This window comes from Schistocerca gregaria, chromosome X (genome assembly GCF_023897955.1).
Source record: "Schistocerca gregaria isolate iqSchGreg1 chromosome X, iqSchGreg1.2, whole genome shotgun sequence".
NCBI lineage: Eukaryota > Metazoa > Arthropoda > Insecta > Orthoptera > Acrididae > Schistocerca > Schistocerca gregaria.
The window spans coordinates 806,475,646-806,493,906 of NC_064931.1; the positions used below are offsets into that span (position 1 = coordinate 806,475,646).

An 18,261-nucleotide genomic window follows, 5' to 3' on the forward strand; every position below is an offset into this window, starting at 1 on the left:
TGCCTTTTTCCTTTTTAATCCTGGTGATGGCTGCTCTGAGTTATTCTCTCTTCTCAGGCATCAAGATCTCATTTTATCATTTGATATCATGTATTGCTGTGTTGTTTGTACATATTATGAACAGACACAGAAATCTCAGTTCCTTTGGAAAACAATAATTTCCTATTTTACATGACACATAAACTCATCTCTATAGCAGAGATAGCTAAAGAATGCCTGTGTACTAATGCTCAGGTCAGAAGTAAGTTGGTATGAATCCTGGTGGTGAAAATTTTCACTACCAGTATTTGGAAGGCAAGGGGAGGAGAGGTGACTGCATAAAGTTACTGATCACCAATATTTGCATCATTGCCCACAATTAAATTCTAAACTTCTCCACAGGGTGTCATTAAGTGAGGGTATCTTATGAAGTGAGGGTATCTAATGAAGTGAGGGTATCTTATGAAGTGAGGGTATGTTACGCTGTTGATGGTGATCCATCTGTCAGTTGAGGACATAGAGCTCAGTGGCCCCCTGGGAGCCATGGAAGAAAAGTGGGCTATGTGCCAGCACCAAGTTTCACCCTTTCCCTTCCTTTCACGCCAACAACACAGTAACAAAACTCCACTGTACAAGCAATCATAATACTCATCCACACAACACATCCAAGTCTTTTTCCAATGATGACAGAATTACATTGTCACTGGTAAGCCTTAAACTTTTTGTTTCTTCTCCCTGGACCTTAATTTTGAGTCTGAATTTCTCTTTGGTTTCCTATTCTGCTTGCTCAGTGTACAAATTGAATAACATCAGTGATATGTTACTACCCTATATCACTTCCTTCTCAGCTTCTGCCGTCTTTTCACATCCTTCAACTCTTATAACTACAGTGTGGTTGCTCTATAAATTGTAGATAACTTTTCACTCCCTATATTTTATCCCTGCTACATTCAAATTTCCAAAGTATGTATTTCAGTAAACATTATCACATAATTTCTACAAACATACAAATGATATAAATGTAGATTTGCATTTCTTCAGTCTATCTTCTAAGATGTCAAAGAGTCAGTATGTTTTTGCATATTCCTAGACTTTACAAAAGCACAAACTGATCTTCCCCATTGTTGGCTTATACCAGTTTTACCATTCGTCTCTGAATAATTAGTGTTAGTATTATCCAGTCATGGCTTATTAAATAGCTGTTAAACTAGACAGCCGTACATTGCATTAAACCATGCTGCTTTCCATACATTCCTGCCTTATACTTGATATTAAGCTTACAAGGGGAGGCCATGTTGTTGGGATCATGGATTTATTTCAGATTTTGTACACCTTTAGTAGGCCATTAAAACAACATAATGTGCAAGTAGTAGGGAGCACTACTCAGGCAATTCCTAGAAAACTGCTACATAAGTATCACACATCTATTATGTAACGTATGTATCTGTGCAATGTTGTGTGCTGTAAGATGTCATTGTGGTCAACTGGTTAGCGATTGCACATAGCAAGAGGGTTGTAAATGAGGCGACAGTACAAATCCTGCTAACACATGTTTTTTAACCTATATTTTATCATCACTGGTCATATTATCTGCATTATATGATTTTGAAAATACAATATAATTGAAAAATACCTATGTGCATTTTCATGAAGTTGTAGTAAATTTCATGTTATTAATCTATTTACTCTTTTTAATTAAATTTTGAAGGATGAGGGACAGGTTTGGAAAGCCCAAGTCAAACAAACCTAGAGAAAAAAGTCATATCACAAAACCAATAGTAAATGGGCTATCTGATCATGACACACAGCATCTTGTGTTAAAGGTTGAACTGGATAGATGTTTACAATACTTCTGTCTCAAATGGAAAATACAAAGCATTCATTAATAAAGTTACCTCCACTTTTGAAAATTGTTTTCCCCCAAAGGTAACTCAAATCACACAGAAGTAAAAAGAATACCATTGATTACACAAAGAATAAAGATATCATTTGGGACAAAAAGTGGACTGCATCTACTATCTAGAAACAGCTCTGATGTTGCATTATAATGCATTACAAAGAATACTGTAAAATATTGTAGCAAGTAATCCAGAAATCAAAGCAGCTTTATTATGAGAAGAAGATAATCACATCAGGCAACAAAATAAAAACTGTATGGGATATAGTGAAGACAGACAGGTGGGACCAAAAAGGAACGGGAACATGTAGCTTCAAATATAAATGAGAGGTTCGTAACAAGTGCATGCAATGTTGCAAACCTCTTAAACAGTACTTCATTTCTGTTACTGACAACTTGGGGTTATCAGGTTTGGTGAATAGCAAAATGGAATACCTGAGACCACTCTTGAAAAATAACTTAAGAAAACTGGAAATGACACGTGTCCCAAAGAAATAGCTTCCTTCATAAAATCCTTACAATCTAAGTATTCTAGTGAGTATGATAACTTATCAGCAAAGTTAATCAAAGAGCGCTCATGTGAATTGTGCTCTATCTTAAATTATTTGTGTAATCAGTCTCTCAGGAGTGGAACGTTCCCAGACTGGCTAAAATATGCTTAAGTTAAGCCTCTTTAGAAGAAGTGGAATAAAGAGATGCCATCAAACTGTCGACCAATTTCACTTTTGCTGGATTTCTCAAAAATATTTGAAAAGGTTGTGTTCATGTATCTCCTTAAGTATATACATGTAAATAATATATTGTCCAAGTCACAGTTTGGATTTCTTAAGGTTTCTGATATATAGTGAAAGCTATTTAAACACACAGTGAGAATGTACTTTATTCATTACATGATAAATTAGAGGCTACTGGAATTTTCAGTAACCTATGAAAAGCCTTTGATGGTGTGAACCATGCCATTCTCTTAAGTAAATCAAAATATTACAGTGTCACTGGCAGTGCTGCCAGCCTTATCTAACTAATGGGAAACAAAGGGTGTCATTGCGAAATACCTGTGCAGTAAGCAATCAGTTTTCACCTGACTGGGAGTTAATTACATGTGCTGTTCCTCAAGGCCCCATCTTGGGTCCATTCCTTTTCCTTTTTGTACATTATTGTCCTCTCATCCATCACATTGCAAGATACTAAGTTTGTTTTGTTTGCAGATGATACAAAGATTCCAATAAGTAGCAAGTCAAGTAGATTTAGAAATGGCTGCTAATCAAATTTTCACTGACATTAATAAACATTTTACAGCTAATTCGCTGTCATTAAACTTTGAAAAGACCCATTGTATGCAGTTCACAACCTGTAAGAGATTTCCTTCCAGCATGTGTATAACATATGAAGACATCCAGATTGAAGAGGTTGACAGTGTTAAATTTCTGGGATTACATCTCGATAATGAATTCACTTGGGAAGGGAATATCACAGAATTGCTTAAGCACCTAAACAAGTCTGTATTTGCAGTGAGAATGATGTCAGATGAAGGAGATATAAAAAAAAAAACCTTACATGCTTGCTTACTTTCATTCAATTATATCATAAGGGATCATATCCTGGGGTAACTGATCAAACTGAGCAAAAGTTTTTATCGTGCAAAAGTGTGTAATAAGAATCATTTGTGGTGTAAATTCAAGAACACCATGTAGAAACCTGTTCAAGGAATATTTGTATTCTAACCACTGCTTCTCAGTATATTTATTCATGAGTGAAATTTGTTGTAAGTAATATGTCTTTATTTCGAATCAATAGCTCAATACATAGTATCAATACTAGGAAAAAGAACAATCTACATAAAGACCTAAAATCACTTACCTTGGTCCAAAAACAGGTCCAATATTCAGAAACACACATTTTCAATAGATTGCCAGCAACCAGTTTGAAAGACTTTTTGATAGGCAACTGCTTCTACTCTATAGATGAATATCTTAACAGAGACTATTAATCCAGATTAAGTAAAAATGTTTGTAAGATTTCAGTTTTGATAGCACTTTGTCACAACAGTCAAGATTAGGTATTTTGTGTGTGATAAATTTATTAATAGTGCATAACAATGTTTCATTCTGATAGCGTATTAATTCTGTAAATATCCAGTTTACTGTATTTTGTTCATCTAGTTTGATAATCTCCTGACAAACAATCAGGGTAGAAAGTATTATATTCAAATGTTTTATGTTATACATTCTGACATGTTCCACACTCATGAGCATCATCTCATTTTTTGGGTCTGTGTAACAAAAACTGATTCTAATCTAACCTAATCTAAACATCAATAAATAATGTTGCCAATGATGTAGTTCAGTAATACAGTATGTCGCAATCTGCAAGACCACAAGAGTAATGTATAGTTACTTGTTAGATGTGCTCTTGACATCACAGGTTGCAAGATGGTATTTGTCATACATATATGGAAAACATAAATTGAAACAGGATCTACTACATTGAATGAATGCAGTTATCCCATATTTACAGGGAGTGTTCAGAATTTGTAAGGGAAAACACACCTTTTTGACATTTTGAAACATTTTTCTTTCTTCTGATAGTATAGATTAAAAAGTAAATTTGAGTGGGAGCTGAACTGTCACTTCATACACGTTCATGTTAAGAAGCTTGAATCCTGATCATTTGGCTACCATGAACTCTAACATCTGGCATCTACTCACAGATACATAAGCCACTTAATAGACTTATAAGATTTCTCACATGATTTTCACGGAATTTAAAGTGCAGTGCAGCTTACTACTTGCACATTATGTTGTTTGAATGTCCTATTAAAAGTGTGCATAGTTTGAAGTAAATCTATGATCCCAAAATCATGGCCTCCCCTTATTAGATAGAAGATGTAGTCTCTGGTTTTTACAGTTGTATCAAACAGATGTCTATGAGATAAGTGCTGCTCAAAACAACATATTTTCATTCAACATTTTATTTAGATAATATGGATTATTACCCTTATTCTTTCAAAGTCATCATACGAGTTTCATTCTTAAGAAAAGTATAGTTATTTGCTTAATGTGTTGCTTAGCTATCTGTAACCTAAACTGTATTTTATGCTTTGAATTGAAAAAGTCCTATTATGTATTATATAAATTAATGACAGTGTAGATCTTTTAACATAATCACCAAGATTTGTCTCTTTACATGGTGTGTATTGTTTTTATACAGGAACATTTGAGAATGGGGCAATGACCATAAAACCAACAGTGATAAAAAAAATAATACAATAAAAATAAACTATTGATAAAGCTGTGGAACTGTTACTTTCTTGGAAAAATTGTGATATTGTAGGTACCCTGTAGTCTTCAGGCCACTACAGTGAGAACTTAATGTCAAACACAGTTGTTGGAAATGCAGCTAAAAGGCTAACGTAGAAAGGGTTTACCAGAAGACAAAAAGATTTGAATTGAAATAAACAATGAAGCATTTGAAAATGTTTACTTAGAAGCTGCACATATCAAAATTCCCCGTATAAAGTAATGGAAAACATCAAGAAAAACATAACCACTTGTTGATAATTCTGTACTCTGCAGTTTCTTTTTAAGAATCTATGAAACACTTCTACAGGGTGTATCAGCTTCTTCAAGTGAGGTTCATTGAAAATTTCTCTTTCGATATTTACCTTAGTTGCTGTTGTGAAGTTAATTTTGTCCTACAAAAGAAATATACAGTGCTTAGGTGAAATGTGTAATGAGCCCTAGTTGTATATACACAGCTGAGAAGATGACCCTCAAGTAGTTAAAATTCATACTTTAATGACTAACCACAACTTTTCTGTATGAAAAGGAAACCTGGGTAACTGTCGTACCTGGCACGTTCAGTGAATAACATATTACTGTTGTTTCTCATAATTTAGTATCCAAAGAGGATTATACATCCTCTTACAATACTTTTTTAATTCTCTTGAATGAAATGAAATGATCGTATGGCACTGTTGGTCGGGAGGCCCCATGCGGGGAAGTTCGGCCGCCGTAGTGCTAAGTCCTTTTTATTTGACGCCACTTCGGTGACTTGCGAGTCAATGATGATGAAATGATGATGAACACACAACACCCAGTCATCATGAGGTAGAGAAAATCCCTGACCCCACCGGGAATCGAACCCGGGACCCCGTGCGTAGGAAGCGAGAATGCTACCGCAAGACCACGGGCTGCAGACTGATCACCTACAAGAACTGTTGATGAAAAGTTGTCAGTTGTTTTGGATTTTATGTAAACTTCACTACCAAAGTAACGGCAATATCACAATTAATACACGAACATGAAGTAATATGTGGTTTCTTTTGAATTTAAGTATCTTGCTGTTTTTATCTGACAAGCGATCTTGGAATTAACATCTCTGCATTTGAACTGGTTAATCCTAGATAGTGTATTAAGTCATTCAATTCTAGTTGACTTAGAATGTGAGTTTTTGCATGGTCTGTAATGTAATTTGCAAGTGTTAGTATTATTTTTCTAGTTTAAGACCAATATATTATAAAATAGACCATAAAAACACTTAAAAAAAAACAACAGTTTTTCTCACATGGTGTAATGCCACAGATAATTTTTGTTTTATTCTTTGGGTGTTTTGTTTAACATGTGTAGTAAATATATTTTACTTTATTGATACCACAATCCAGGACCTTACAATACTAGTTTTAGCTTTTGACTGCAGTTTATCCTTTCAATTAGACAGAACTCTATCTTCCTAGTGCAGGTTAATTTGGTCACACCTGTTAATTATCTTTTTCTGGTTGCTATAGAGAGAGAGAGAGAGAGAGAGAGAGAGAGAGAGAGAGAGAGAGAGAGAGAGAGAGAGAGAGAGAGAGAGAGAGAGAGTTTGGTAATTGGTGTATTAATGTATGATATGCACACTCTTTTGTGTCACTGCAGTGGGTGCAGGAACAGCAGGTTGTGTGCTAGCTTCACGTCTGAGCTCTGAGGCACATGCTTCAGTCCTACTCATAGAGGCAGGTGGTGTACCAAACTGGCTTTCATCAGTACCACTTGCAGCTCCTTTACTTCAGGGATCCCAGTCTGAAAGCGACTGGGCCTATCGTACTCTACCACAGAAGCATTCATCCTGGGGTCTCAAAGACCAGGTATGTTATCTGAAGCTCATTTTATTCATATAAGTAATGAAAACAAATTAATTTTGTGGCCTAGGTTAAATAGTACCATTGTTATCTGTAGTCAGCCCTTCACTTAAAAAGAGTAAGGTGTAAGAAAAATTTGCACCAATAATATCAATGAGAATGAAGCTAACAGCATCCATTCATCACAGCAGAAGTGGGATTTATTGACGAAAATGCACAAGCAAGCAGAAAATGCAAGTCTCACAACATCTCCTGTACTGTCCAAGAACCCAGCCCAAGATTGAGTCTGTGAAGCAACTACTAGCACTTACAAAACAACACACAACAAGACTTGCAACAAAGCTCCAAACATAAATCTTTAAACACCAAGAAAAACAAAGAAAAAAAAGTAAAAACTCCTAATTTATGCTGATAGCCACAGAAAAAGCCTCTCTGTTTCCCTTCGTGAGAATATGAACTTAGAATGCTTGAATATTGCTCAGCAGTGTGGGATCCGCACCAGGTAGGGTTGATAGAAGAGATAGAGAAGATCCAACGGAGAGCAGCGCACTTCATTACAGGATCATTTAGTAATTGCGAAAGCGTTACGGAGATGATAGATAAACTCCAGTGGAAGACTCTGCAGGAGAGACACTCAGTAGCTCGAGAACATACCTTCACCGAAGAGTCAAGCAGTATATTGCTCCCTCCTACGTATATCTCGCAAAGAGACCATGAGGATAAAATCAGAGAGATTAGAGCCCACACAGAAGCATACCGACAATCCTTTCCTCGTACAATACGAGACTGGAATAGAAGGGAGTACCGGTAGAGGTACTCAGGGTACCCTCCGCCACACACCGTCAGGTGGCTTGCGGAGTATGGATGTAGATGTAGATGTAGATGTAGATGTAGATTATTCAGCATTTGCTAAACTCAGACCTGGATCTGCATTTGATTCTGTGGTAGAAATCATAGCCATGGAAACAAGTAAATGTAACAAAGACAACTGCTTTGTGATTATAGGCAGTGCCATTGACGTATACAGAAATAAAAGCAAATCAGCATTGAGAATTTTCAGAAATTTATTACCACAAATACACCATACCAATGTTATTGTAAAAAATGTAGTAGTATTATATGACCTTCCAAAGTGGTCTTGTGTTAATAGGTAAACAGAAACTCACAATTCAGTGCACAGAAACTATCTAAAATTAATAGATGTTAGCAAAATGAACTGAGATTAACACACCCAGCATGGGCTACACATGAACAGGAAGGGAAAATGAAGATTAGTGAATGAAATAAAAGTTCTCTATCCCCCATACACCAATGATACGGAAGCAATAGCACTAGGTTATTTTCCTGAAGCTTGTTTAGAGAAAAGATCAATTACAGCTGTGATTAACCAGGCAAACTAGGTATAAGTGAACCCTGTGAACTTAGTGTAATTATGCATGTAGAAGATAAATACAACAGCAAAGATAATCTTGGTTCCATTATCAACATCCACAGATGCATAAACAGAGAAGAAACCCAGGCAACACTTAGCACGATACATCTGAATGTACAGTACCTTAGGAAGAAACTCAGTATACTACTGGTATTTGTAAAGGAGCATCTGCCACAAATGTTAGTATTAATTGAACATGATCTAAAATGTAATGAAATTAACTATTATAAACTAGACAGTTATTTCATGGTGAACAGTTATTGTAGGAAACAGCATAAGGTGGGTGGTGTGGCAATCTTTGTGAGCGAACATATTCCGTCTAAGAAACTTAAATTTATTGGGCAATATGGTGAAGATTGGATATTAGAAGTAAGTGGTATTGCAATTCAACTAAAAGAGCATGGAGTGAATGTAGTAAAACATAAGCTAATAGGAATGTACAGACCACCTTGTGCAGATGTAATTGATTTTCCCAATAGCTTCAATATCATAATTTGGCAAAGTGGTCCCAATGACTTTACTACAGTTGGAGACCTTAGCATTGATACAAACTTCAACAACATAGCTAACATGAACTTGTAGATGTATTAACTTCATACTGTCTTAGAAATATAGTTACCATGGATACCAGGATCTTAGATTCTAGTTCTACCAGGACAGGTTATGCAATCATTAACAAACCTCCTGAATACTCTGTTAAGTATAGTAACAAAGACTTTCATCACTCAAACCACCTTACACAGCAGATAGAACATAGAAAAATAGTTTCTAAAATAATACCAAAAACGTTTGAAAAGAAATTAGTTATGAGCAATAGTAATATCAACTCTCTGAAAGTGGGCTAGAATCTACCATGTGGAAGGATCTGTGGGGTCTTGTCCTCTCATCACTAATAGGGTGCCTAAGGGATGCAGTGTTCTTGGAATGCTATACAACAATTCCATCAAATAGCATTAGTAATTTTATTTCTGGAAAGCAATTGATAATACTTAACTTTGATTACAGCAAATGTCACTAGCAACAGGCAACACGAAAACAGTAAGGTTCTTGCTATACACAAAATCCAAGTAAGCATTTAATATGGATCACAACAATCTATTCATTGCAGACTGGCCCAATCTGAGCAGTCGAGGCTAGCAGGAGTGGTGTTTATATTCACTTCTTCCAGGTGTCACTCTTGGCACGATACGGTCCAGTTCCGTGAGCTGTTAGCCATTTCCTCACTGTCTTCTCTGTTCATGCATTCCGCATCTTCATTCCATCGCTTGTGGTGATGCTAGAACATTCCTCCCCTTCAAAGTGATGGGCCATTGTTGTATGTGGAGTGGGGCCATGGAGGGTGATGCAGGAGTGTTTGCACCTTGATGGGCTGGAAGCTGTGGCTGCAGGCGAAATCGGGCTTCCGGCCATACCCCACCATCTTGCCTGTGCTCTGGTGGAAACGTCCCCCGCAAAATGACCAGTAGGGTACATATCCACCTCCTGCTGCCATGAATTAGAGGAAGAAGGCAGCAACTGGTGCAGCGTGGATGGGTCCAGCTTCATCGGTAGGATGAGAGGAGGCAGAGGAGGTGAAGGCTCCATCTTCATGGGGTCATCCGATGGTGTCGTGGCCTCGCTGTCCTCTGAACCCATGAATCTGAGGGAAGAGAGATTGTAAGATCATTGTATATGTGACAGAGGGAAATTTGATTTTGATGGTGGCACTGCAAATTATCTGGTCCTGAAAGAAGAAACATGCGAGCACCATGTCGACAGACGATCTCGCCTCGTGCCCACTGTCTGCTGCCGCTAAAAACCCTATAATAGACAATATCATGTAGTGTGAAGTGATACTTGCAGCCCTCTTTTGGTGCCAGATGCTTAGGAGGGTGGAGCAGTGTGCAATGGCGGCAGCTGTAAAGCATTTTCCACCGGCAATGGTCCGTCTCGTGGTTTCGATCGATATGAGGTGAAAAATAGTTGACGGTGGACTGAACGGTACACTAATTAGATGCAGTATGCCATTGCATTGACAAAACGTTTCAAATTAATTTGATGTGAACTGAGTGCCATTGTCTAACACTATTACTTGAGGTAAACCTTCTAGGCAAAAAATCAAAGACAACACCTGAATCGTGCTACCTGACTTTGTCAAGTTCGTGGTCACAACAAAAGGAAACTTGCTATGTGAGTCAACCACAACAAACCAGTGTGTGCTCCAAAAATGTCCTGTGAAGTCTACGTGCACACGTTGCCATGATGATTGCAACTTAGGCCAAGTAGTGACTTTTTGTGGCGGCTGGACTGATTTTCTACACATACGTGACACGGTGACGTTGTCTGTTCTATTTGAGCATCCATAACCTGCCAAGTACAGTGTCAATGCACAAACTATTTCATTTAAACAATCATCCAGTGTCCTTGGTAAAGTAAATGCAACACTTCTTTTTGTGAAGCTTTAGGGATCAACACACATGACTGTCCACTGTCATTGTGAACAAAAATTACACCTTTCTGTACAACATGGCTGTACCAATGTGCAAGCATGGCTATGCCAGAATGCAAAGTAATGGCACACTACACAGTTCTATATGCTATTCAATGAGTGAGGCCAAGATGTGCAAATGTATTTGAGCAAAATGTAAACATCTGGATCAGCTTCCGCAGCCTGTGCAATTTTTCTATAGATCATCAGGAAAGACTGAAGCAATTCAGAATCCTGAGCATCAATGTAACAACAAGATGTAGCAGAAGCATAAAAGTCTGTGTCACAGCCAATTGGAAGATGTGAAAGAGTGTCTGTATTGCCATGTTGAGCTGTTGGATGATACGCAATCTCCTACTGGTATTGAGACAACAACAAAGCCCGTATTTGCAATTTTTGGGCAGTTCATACAGGAACCAGTTTCATCAGATGAAACAAGGACTGCAAAGGCTTGTGATTCGTTATTAAGTAGAATTTTCTGCCCAGAAAATAGTGGTGAAATTTGGTGCCATCATACACAATAGGCAAAACCTCTTTTTCAATTTGTTTATAGTTACACTGGGCTTTGGACAATAGTTTTGATGTGAAAGCAAAGGTTTGTCACCAATTCTGTGCAAAAGCACAGCACTGATTTCTTAAGAGGAACCGTCAACTTGCAATACAACTGGTTTTTCAAAATCAAAATGAACTAAGCATCGATCACTGAGCAAAGTGTCTTTAAGTTTTAGGAAAGCTACTTTGCACTCATCTGTCCAAAGAAAGGGGACATTGTTGCATTGCAAGCAATGAAATTGAGCTGCAATTTGTGCAGCATTTGGTATGAAGTGAATATAATAATTCATTTTCCCTAAAACTGACAGAAATTCTGTGATATTGTGAGGAACTGGCAAATCGCATATGGCTAACAAATGTGACTGCAGAGGATGTACACCTTGGCTGTTTATAACATGACCAAGGTACCTGAGGTTTAAATAATCATACTTGTCCAGTCTACACTTTAGTCTTGCATTAGAAAACACACAAAACAAAGCACACTAATTTGCAATTCAGGTGTACGAACTGCTACGACAATATCGTCCAAATAGTTCAAACAGTTTGGCACTTGTGCAGTCAGCTGTTCCAAATACTGATGAAAAATGGCGGGTGCAGAAGCACTGCCAAAAGGCAAACACAAATATTTAAACAATCCAAAATGAGTAATTATGTACTATAGATACTTTTTGAGAGTCTTCATTGAGTGGTATTTGAAGATACGTGTCACGCAAATCCAGCACCTAATTTGTTCATTAGATCCTCCGGGTGTGTAAATTGATAAGTATCAATTAGAGTTTGTGGGTTGACTGTAGGCTTAATGTCAACACAGAGGCAAATGTGACCTGAAGGTTTTGGGGCCAAAACCAGTGGACTCACCCATTGACTAGCTGATGCAGGTGCAATAACTCCATTATCTTGCAATTCCTTAAGTTCAGCAGTGACTTTGTCCTGTAATGCAATGGGAACAGTTCTGGCTCAGCAAAATTTAGGCTGAGCATAGTCTTTCAGTGTAATATGTGCAACAATATTGTTAGCTTTGCTTAAACCTTCAGAAAAGAGCTCTGGGATTTCCTTTAGCACACTAGCTACACTATCTTTTGCCTTGAATGCAGACACTGACAACACATTGTCTTGAATGTTAAAGCCAAACAAATCAAAAGAATCAAGACCAAATGTGTTCTTACAATCATGTGAATGTAGCACTGTAAAAGTCACTGTTTGTGTATACAAGTGGTACATGACAGCATGACAGGCAAAGTACATGTTCTGCAGATGGCAATGTCTTGTCCATTACAAGCTGTCAGTTGCGTGATAGTCTCAGACAGGTGTGGGGAGCCTAACAGTTAATATGTGTGACAATTTAGTAACGTGACAGAGGAACCCGTGTTCAACGAAAATTTCACATGTTTCCCACAAAATAAGTAAATGAACAACAAGTTCGTTTGACTGACATATTACTGTAGAAACTGCATGCTTGCTAGCAGCAAACTTAGAATATACTGCATTAATGACATAAGCCTTGTGACTAGATTTTTGTGAGTGGGCCAAATTCTGATGTTTGTTCCATTGCATACATACAGATTGCGCATTTCCTTTACTACCACAAGCATATCACTGACCTTGTCGGGAGGGGCAGTCTTGGCGTTTGTGACATGTATAACAGTGAGGGCAAGACTTAATTCTGTTTGCCTGTGTAGCTGCCCATTTAGCAAACTGCATATGCGGCATGGAAGGTTGTTTACTCGGCTTGTCTAGCACAAGCTGCCGGTGGAGAATGGGGTGATTGCAACTAAGGTACCCAACCTGACAAATAGCTGGCTGCTCAAATGGATCAGCCAACAAGGCACCGAATTTGTACCGATCAAGCTTGTGCTCTACCTGCTGAAATGATGGATCAGACTGTTTCAAAATTTGTTCTCTTATTTTGACATTAGATACATTGCACATGATCAAATCACGCAACATAATATTTGAATATAAAGCACCACAAGCACATTTGAATTTGCATTTCCTTTTCATACCTAGCAAATCTGTTACCCACTCGTGATACATTTGTACTGACCAATTTTTGCAATTAAAGAACTGAAACCTAGCTGCGCCCACTCATTGCTAATAGGCTGCCACCGTGCGACTGCTACGGTCGCAGGTTCGAATCCTGCCTCGGGCATGGATGTGTGTGATGTCCTTAGGTTAGTTAGGTTTAAGTAGTTCTAAGTTCTAGGGGACTGATGACCACAGCAGTTGAGTCCCATAGTGCTCAGAGCCATTTCATTTTTCAATAGGCTGCCTAAGGGATGTAGCATTCTCAGAATGGTATACAACAGTTCAAACAAATAACATTAGTAGTTTTATTCCTAGAAAGTAATTGACAATATTTAACTTTGATTACAGCAAATGTCAGTATCAAGAGGTGACATGAAAACAGTAAGGTTCTTGCTATACACAAAGTCCAACTAAGCACTTGATATGGATCATGACAATTTGATAGCTTTGGATGGTATGTCAAGTGTAGAAGTTAAAAAATATATAAAAGAAAGAGTCAAACCACTAATGTATCTCATAAACTGTAGTGTTGAGGAATGCACTTATCCTAGTAGTCTAAAAATAAGCATTGTTAAACCAGTGAATAAGAAGGGGAGTACAAAAGAGGTTTCAAACTACCACCCAATATCATTGATCCCTACCTTTATTAAGGTGTTTCTTAGCCATCTGCTTATTTTACAAAAACAAATTGTTAACAGAGAAACAACAAGATCAGTGCACAACTACTGCAGTTGCTGAATTTCTCCATAATGTGTACAACCTCCTAGACCAAGGTATGAAGACAGCAGGCATATTCTTAGATCTTTCCAAAGCCTTTGACACAGTCAACCATGGGTTACTCATTAAGAAATTGAAGGCTTACAACATCAAGGACTCATCTGCATGATTACTTACCACATACTTGACAAGTCAAGAACAGTGTACTAAACTTTCATAAAAAATAGATAATAATACATTTCAAGTCTTCTAGAGATACAGTACTGTTGGGATTGATCCTTGGTCCCTTTCTCTTCTTGGTTTATGTCAATTACATGACACAACCTTCAAGTCACATATAGTAAGCTATGCTGATAACACCTCTCTCTTATTTTATAAAAATATTTTGACACATTACACTCAGCTGCAGCTAAGGGTATGATTGAAATAACCACATATTTTCTACACCAGGTTGTACACGCCAACATCAGTAAATCCCATATACTAACATATAAGATAACTGGTTCACAAAGTTGAAATAAAAAATATTTGTGGTATTCCATCAGCAGAAAGGGATAACATTAAATATCTTGGTGTCCATCTAGACAAAAATCTTCATTGGGTAAACCACATTAATTCTGTATGTGAGAAAATCAGCACTAGCTTGCAACTGATAAGTCAGCTGGAAGAAATAGTCCCAATTAAAATGCTAAAAATTGTTTACTATGGAACAGTTTATCCACTTCTTAATTACAGTATTAAATTGTAGGGTTTTATGGCAGACCTGCAGCTGAATAGACTATTACTATCACAGAAAAGAGCCATTAGGTTAATGTGTGGACTAAACTCCAGAGCCCTGTCATGAAACTTTGGCCAACATAGGTTTTTAACCTTAAATTCCTTGTATTTGTATAAACTTATTATATTTCCTCTGAATAGTAAAAACTAAGTAAATAAGTGCAGTGATACACATAATTATGATACTAGAAGTAAGGGCAACTTCTCTCAGAGGACAAGATTAAAAATAACAGACAATAGCCCTTACGTTAATGGGCAGATATGGTTCAACAAGCTGCCACATACTTTGAAAACTTGTGAACAAAAGCTGTTCTGCAGGGAGTTAAAAGCCTTCTTAGTAAACAAATGTTTATTTTCACTCACTGAATTCTAATCTAGGTGCCCTCTGTTGTACAACACAATATAATTAGAATATTGGGATGAATGTACATATCACTACTGCATGTAAGTGTTATTTATACTAATGTACTTAACCTATGTATGACATTTGCAAAAGTCATCAGCTTGGTGGCCTTCATGCAAAAATGTAAACAAATAAATAAATAAATGTTTGTCAAGTAGTCCAATCAGTTCAGTTTACCTGTCCAACAATCCCTATTCTCCTTACTGAACTCCTCAGTACTAGTAGAGTATGATACCTTTATGTAATGCTACTATAGTTATAAGTAAGCGTTATTTAGTTTACAAAAAATAAATGCTACTTTCTTTGCAATCTATATATGTATTACTAAATTAAAATGCTCCATCCCCACCCCCCAACCCCCCACATTTTTCTGTCTGTATGTACATATAATCTCAGGAACTACTGTAAGGATTCTGATATGGTTTTCACTGACAGATAGACTGATCCATGAATAAGGTTTGTGTATATAATTTATAATAATAATAATCAGTGTGTGACATATGTATTGATACCAGTTCCATATTTAATTGGTGTTCGGGTTGACATCTCATGGCAGTGATGGGAGCTACAAGCTGGTCAGCTACAGAGCATGCAGTGTCTGGCAGGAAAGCACTACAGTAAACAGCTGCTGCAACTCCAGAGTGTCCAAAGTTTGACCAGAATCTGTACATAAACATATATATCTATACATGTTATAAATTAAAGTCCCTTGCTGCATTTTTCTGTTTGAATATGAAGACCAAACTCAGGAACTACTGTAAGGAGTTTGATATGGTTTTCACTAAAAGATAAACTGATTCACGATGAAGTTCCATGTATGTAATTTGTTACTGCTATGCCACACATTTTGTCCATATGTAGATACTTACTGGTACCTGTGCAAAGCTGTGACAGGTCACTATTTTATATTTATTTGAAAGATATGGACCCTGCTCTTGTATACAATGCCAGTTTGTCACATGATAAATTGTGACAGCTTTTTCTGTTCTTTTCCCTGTTTTCCGTCAGTAACTGCTCATAGTGGTTTATGCATGATTTCATACATATTAATGCTTTAACTGCTCTGGAATGTATTTATGCACACCACCAGTCCTTCTATGTGTAGACACATTCAGAGTACCAGGTAGAAGGACTGGTGATGCACGTAAACACGTTCAGAGCACACAGGAATAGGTACAAAGGCACACTCTTTAACATGTCTGGAGAAGTTAAAGAGTTAATTGCATCTGGGTACATTGTTCTCATTTGACTTAATAAATTTCCATACTTCTGACTATCTTGCTCCACCTAAATGTGTAATGTGTAATAATCTCAGCACACTTGCTATCCCACAATTTGTTTTAACAGCTGAAACTGCTTTCTTGTCATTCTCTTCAGTTACGTATCACTTTGTTATCTGCCTCAGTTTTACTAACTGACTATTTCTGACAGTATATCTGTTTTGACTGACTAGTGTTTCTGTTTCATTATCCTGACTTCTGCACTTTTTTCCAAGAGCTACCTCTCCTGCCATTTGAACAAGGCTTATAATGCACTTCATCTACAGATTTCTCTGTATCACTGAGCTTCTGATTGAGTTTCTGTGAGAGAGTATTCATGTACTATCATTTAAAGTGTTGCCTGCAATAAAATACGTTATTAAAGTGTCTCAGGAGAATGGCTTTGCTCATGCCACTATCTGTGACATGAGTAAAGAATTTGGCAGCGTAGGATGTGACACTCTTGTTAAGAAACTCCATTTATGTGGCATCAGTGATAACAGCCTAAAACTATTAACAACTAATCTCAAAACTGTAGACAAGTTGTGTGTAGTGGCACCATAAAGTCTACGAAGAAACAAATGTTGGTGGGAATTCTGCAGTGATCTTTCTTCATTAGGACCATTTTTGTTTTTAGTAATGATCAGTGACCTACCCTCTTTTATAAGCTCCAATAAGGTGCTATTTGCAGATGACTCTATGTTCCTAAATTATAACAATGATCTGAATAAGCCAAAAGATTCTGTTGACAATATACTTGCTCAAGCATCATACTGGTTTGGGTCAAATGGGTTTCTCTTGAACAAGAACAAAACACAGAAAATGGTATTTCATCAAAGGACAAAAGTCGTTTCAATGGTCACAGTTATATAAAGCTCTTAGATAACAAACTGTCCTTTGAACAACACATAAAATACATTAGTGTTAAATTTTCCAGGGTAATTTACCTTTTAAGATGTCTTATTAAATGCGTAGAAGTAGCCTATGTTAAAACATCTTGTTTTGCATTTTTTTGAAGTATTATGTCATACTGACTTATTCTCTGAGGAAAATCATTCCATGTTCAAAACATATTACTTCTGCAGAAGAAAGCAATCAGAGTCATTACATGTTCTCAACCTAAAGCACATTCTAAGTCTTAGTTCTCTGTAAAATAATGACTGTTATAAACCTGTATATACACCAAGTGTTAATCTATACAAAAAAGAATCTGCATGAAGTAAAATGTAGAAATTAGGAAAAATTTGAATAAATGGCTTGTTACCAACCGCTTTTATGAATTAAAAGCCTTTGTTGACTATGACATAGAATTTTAAGCTGACAACTGTGGCATGCTGTACTACTCTATTTACTAATGTAATGATTACACTGTATAAAAGATTTGTCTATCACTGTAATGACCTAATGACTATAATCACATGTAACATCTCTATACACCCAAACACTATTAATCAGCATGCTCATGATCTGTTTTCTTATTACATGGACGAAGATGAATTTTCGATTTCTTGTGGGTTGCAGTCATGTAAACGTGAGGATTTCTATGCATGTATGGTAACCATTAAGTATTTTAAGCTAATGACTTTTACATATTTCTATTAGCCTTCCTCCATTCTCTTTCAAATTTTCTTCTCCAT

The 18,261-nt window shown here is 36.9% G+C and overlaps 1 protein-coding gene across 2 annotated transcripts in view; it reads left to right on the plus strand.

Moving 5' to 3' along the window:
• Nucleotides 1-18,261, plus strand: part of LOC126299379 (neither inactivation nor afterpotential protein G-like) — a 222,235-nt gene that overhangs the window by 17,565 nt on the left and 186,409 nt on the right. For both annotated transcript variants that reach the window (XM_049991242.1, XM_049991243.1), the window contains exon 3: nt 6,790-6,998. In XM_049991242.1, the coding sequence (XP_049847199.1) occupies nt 6,790-6,998 (209 nt within the window). The remainder of the gene's footprint in view (nt 1-6,789; nt 6,999-18,261) is intronic.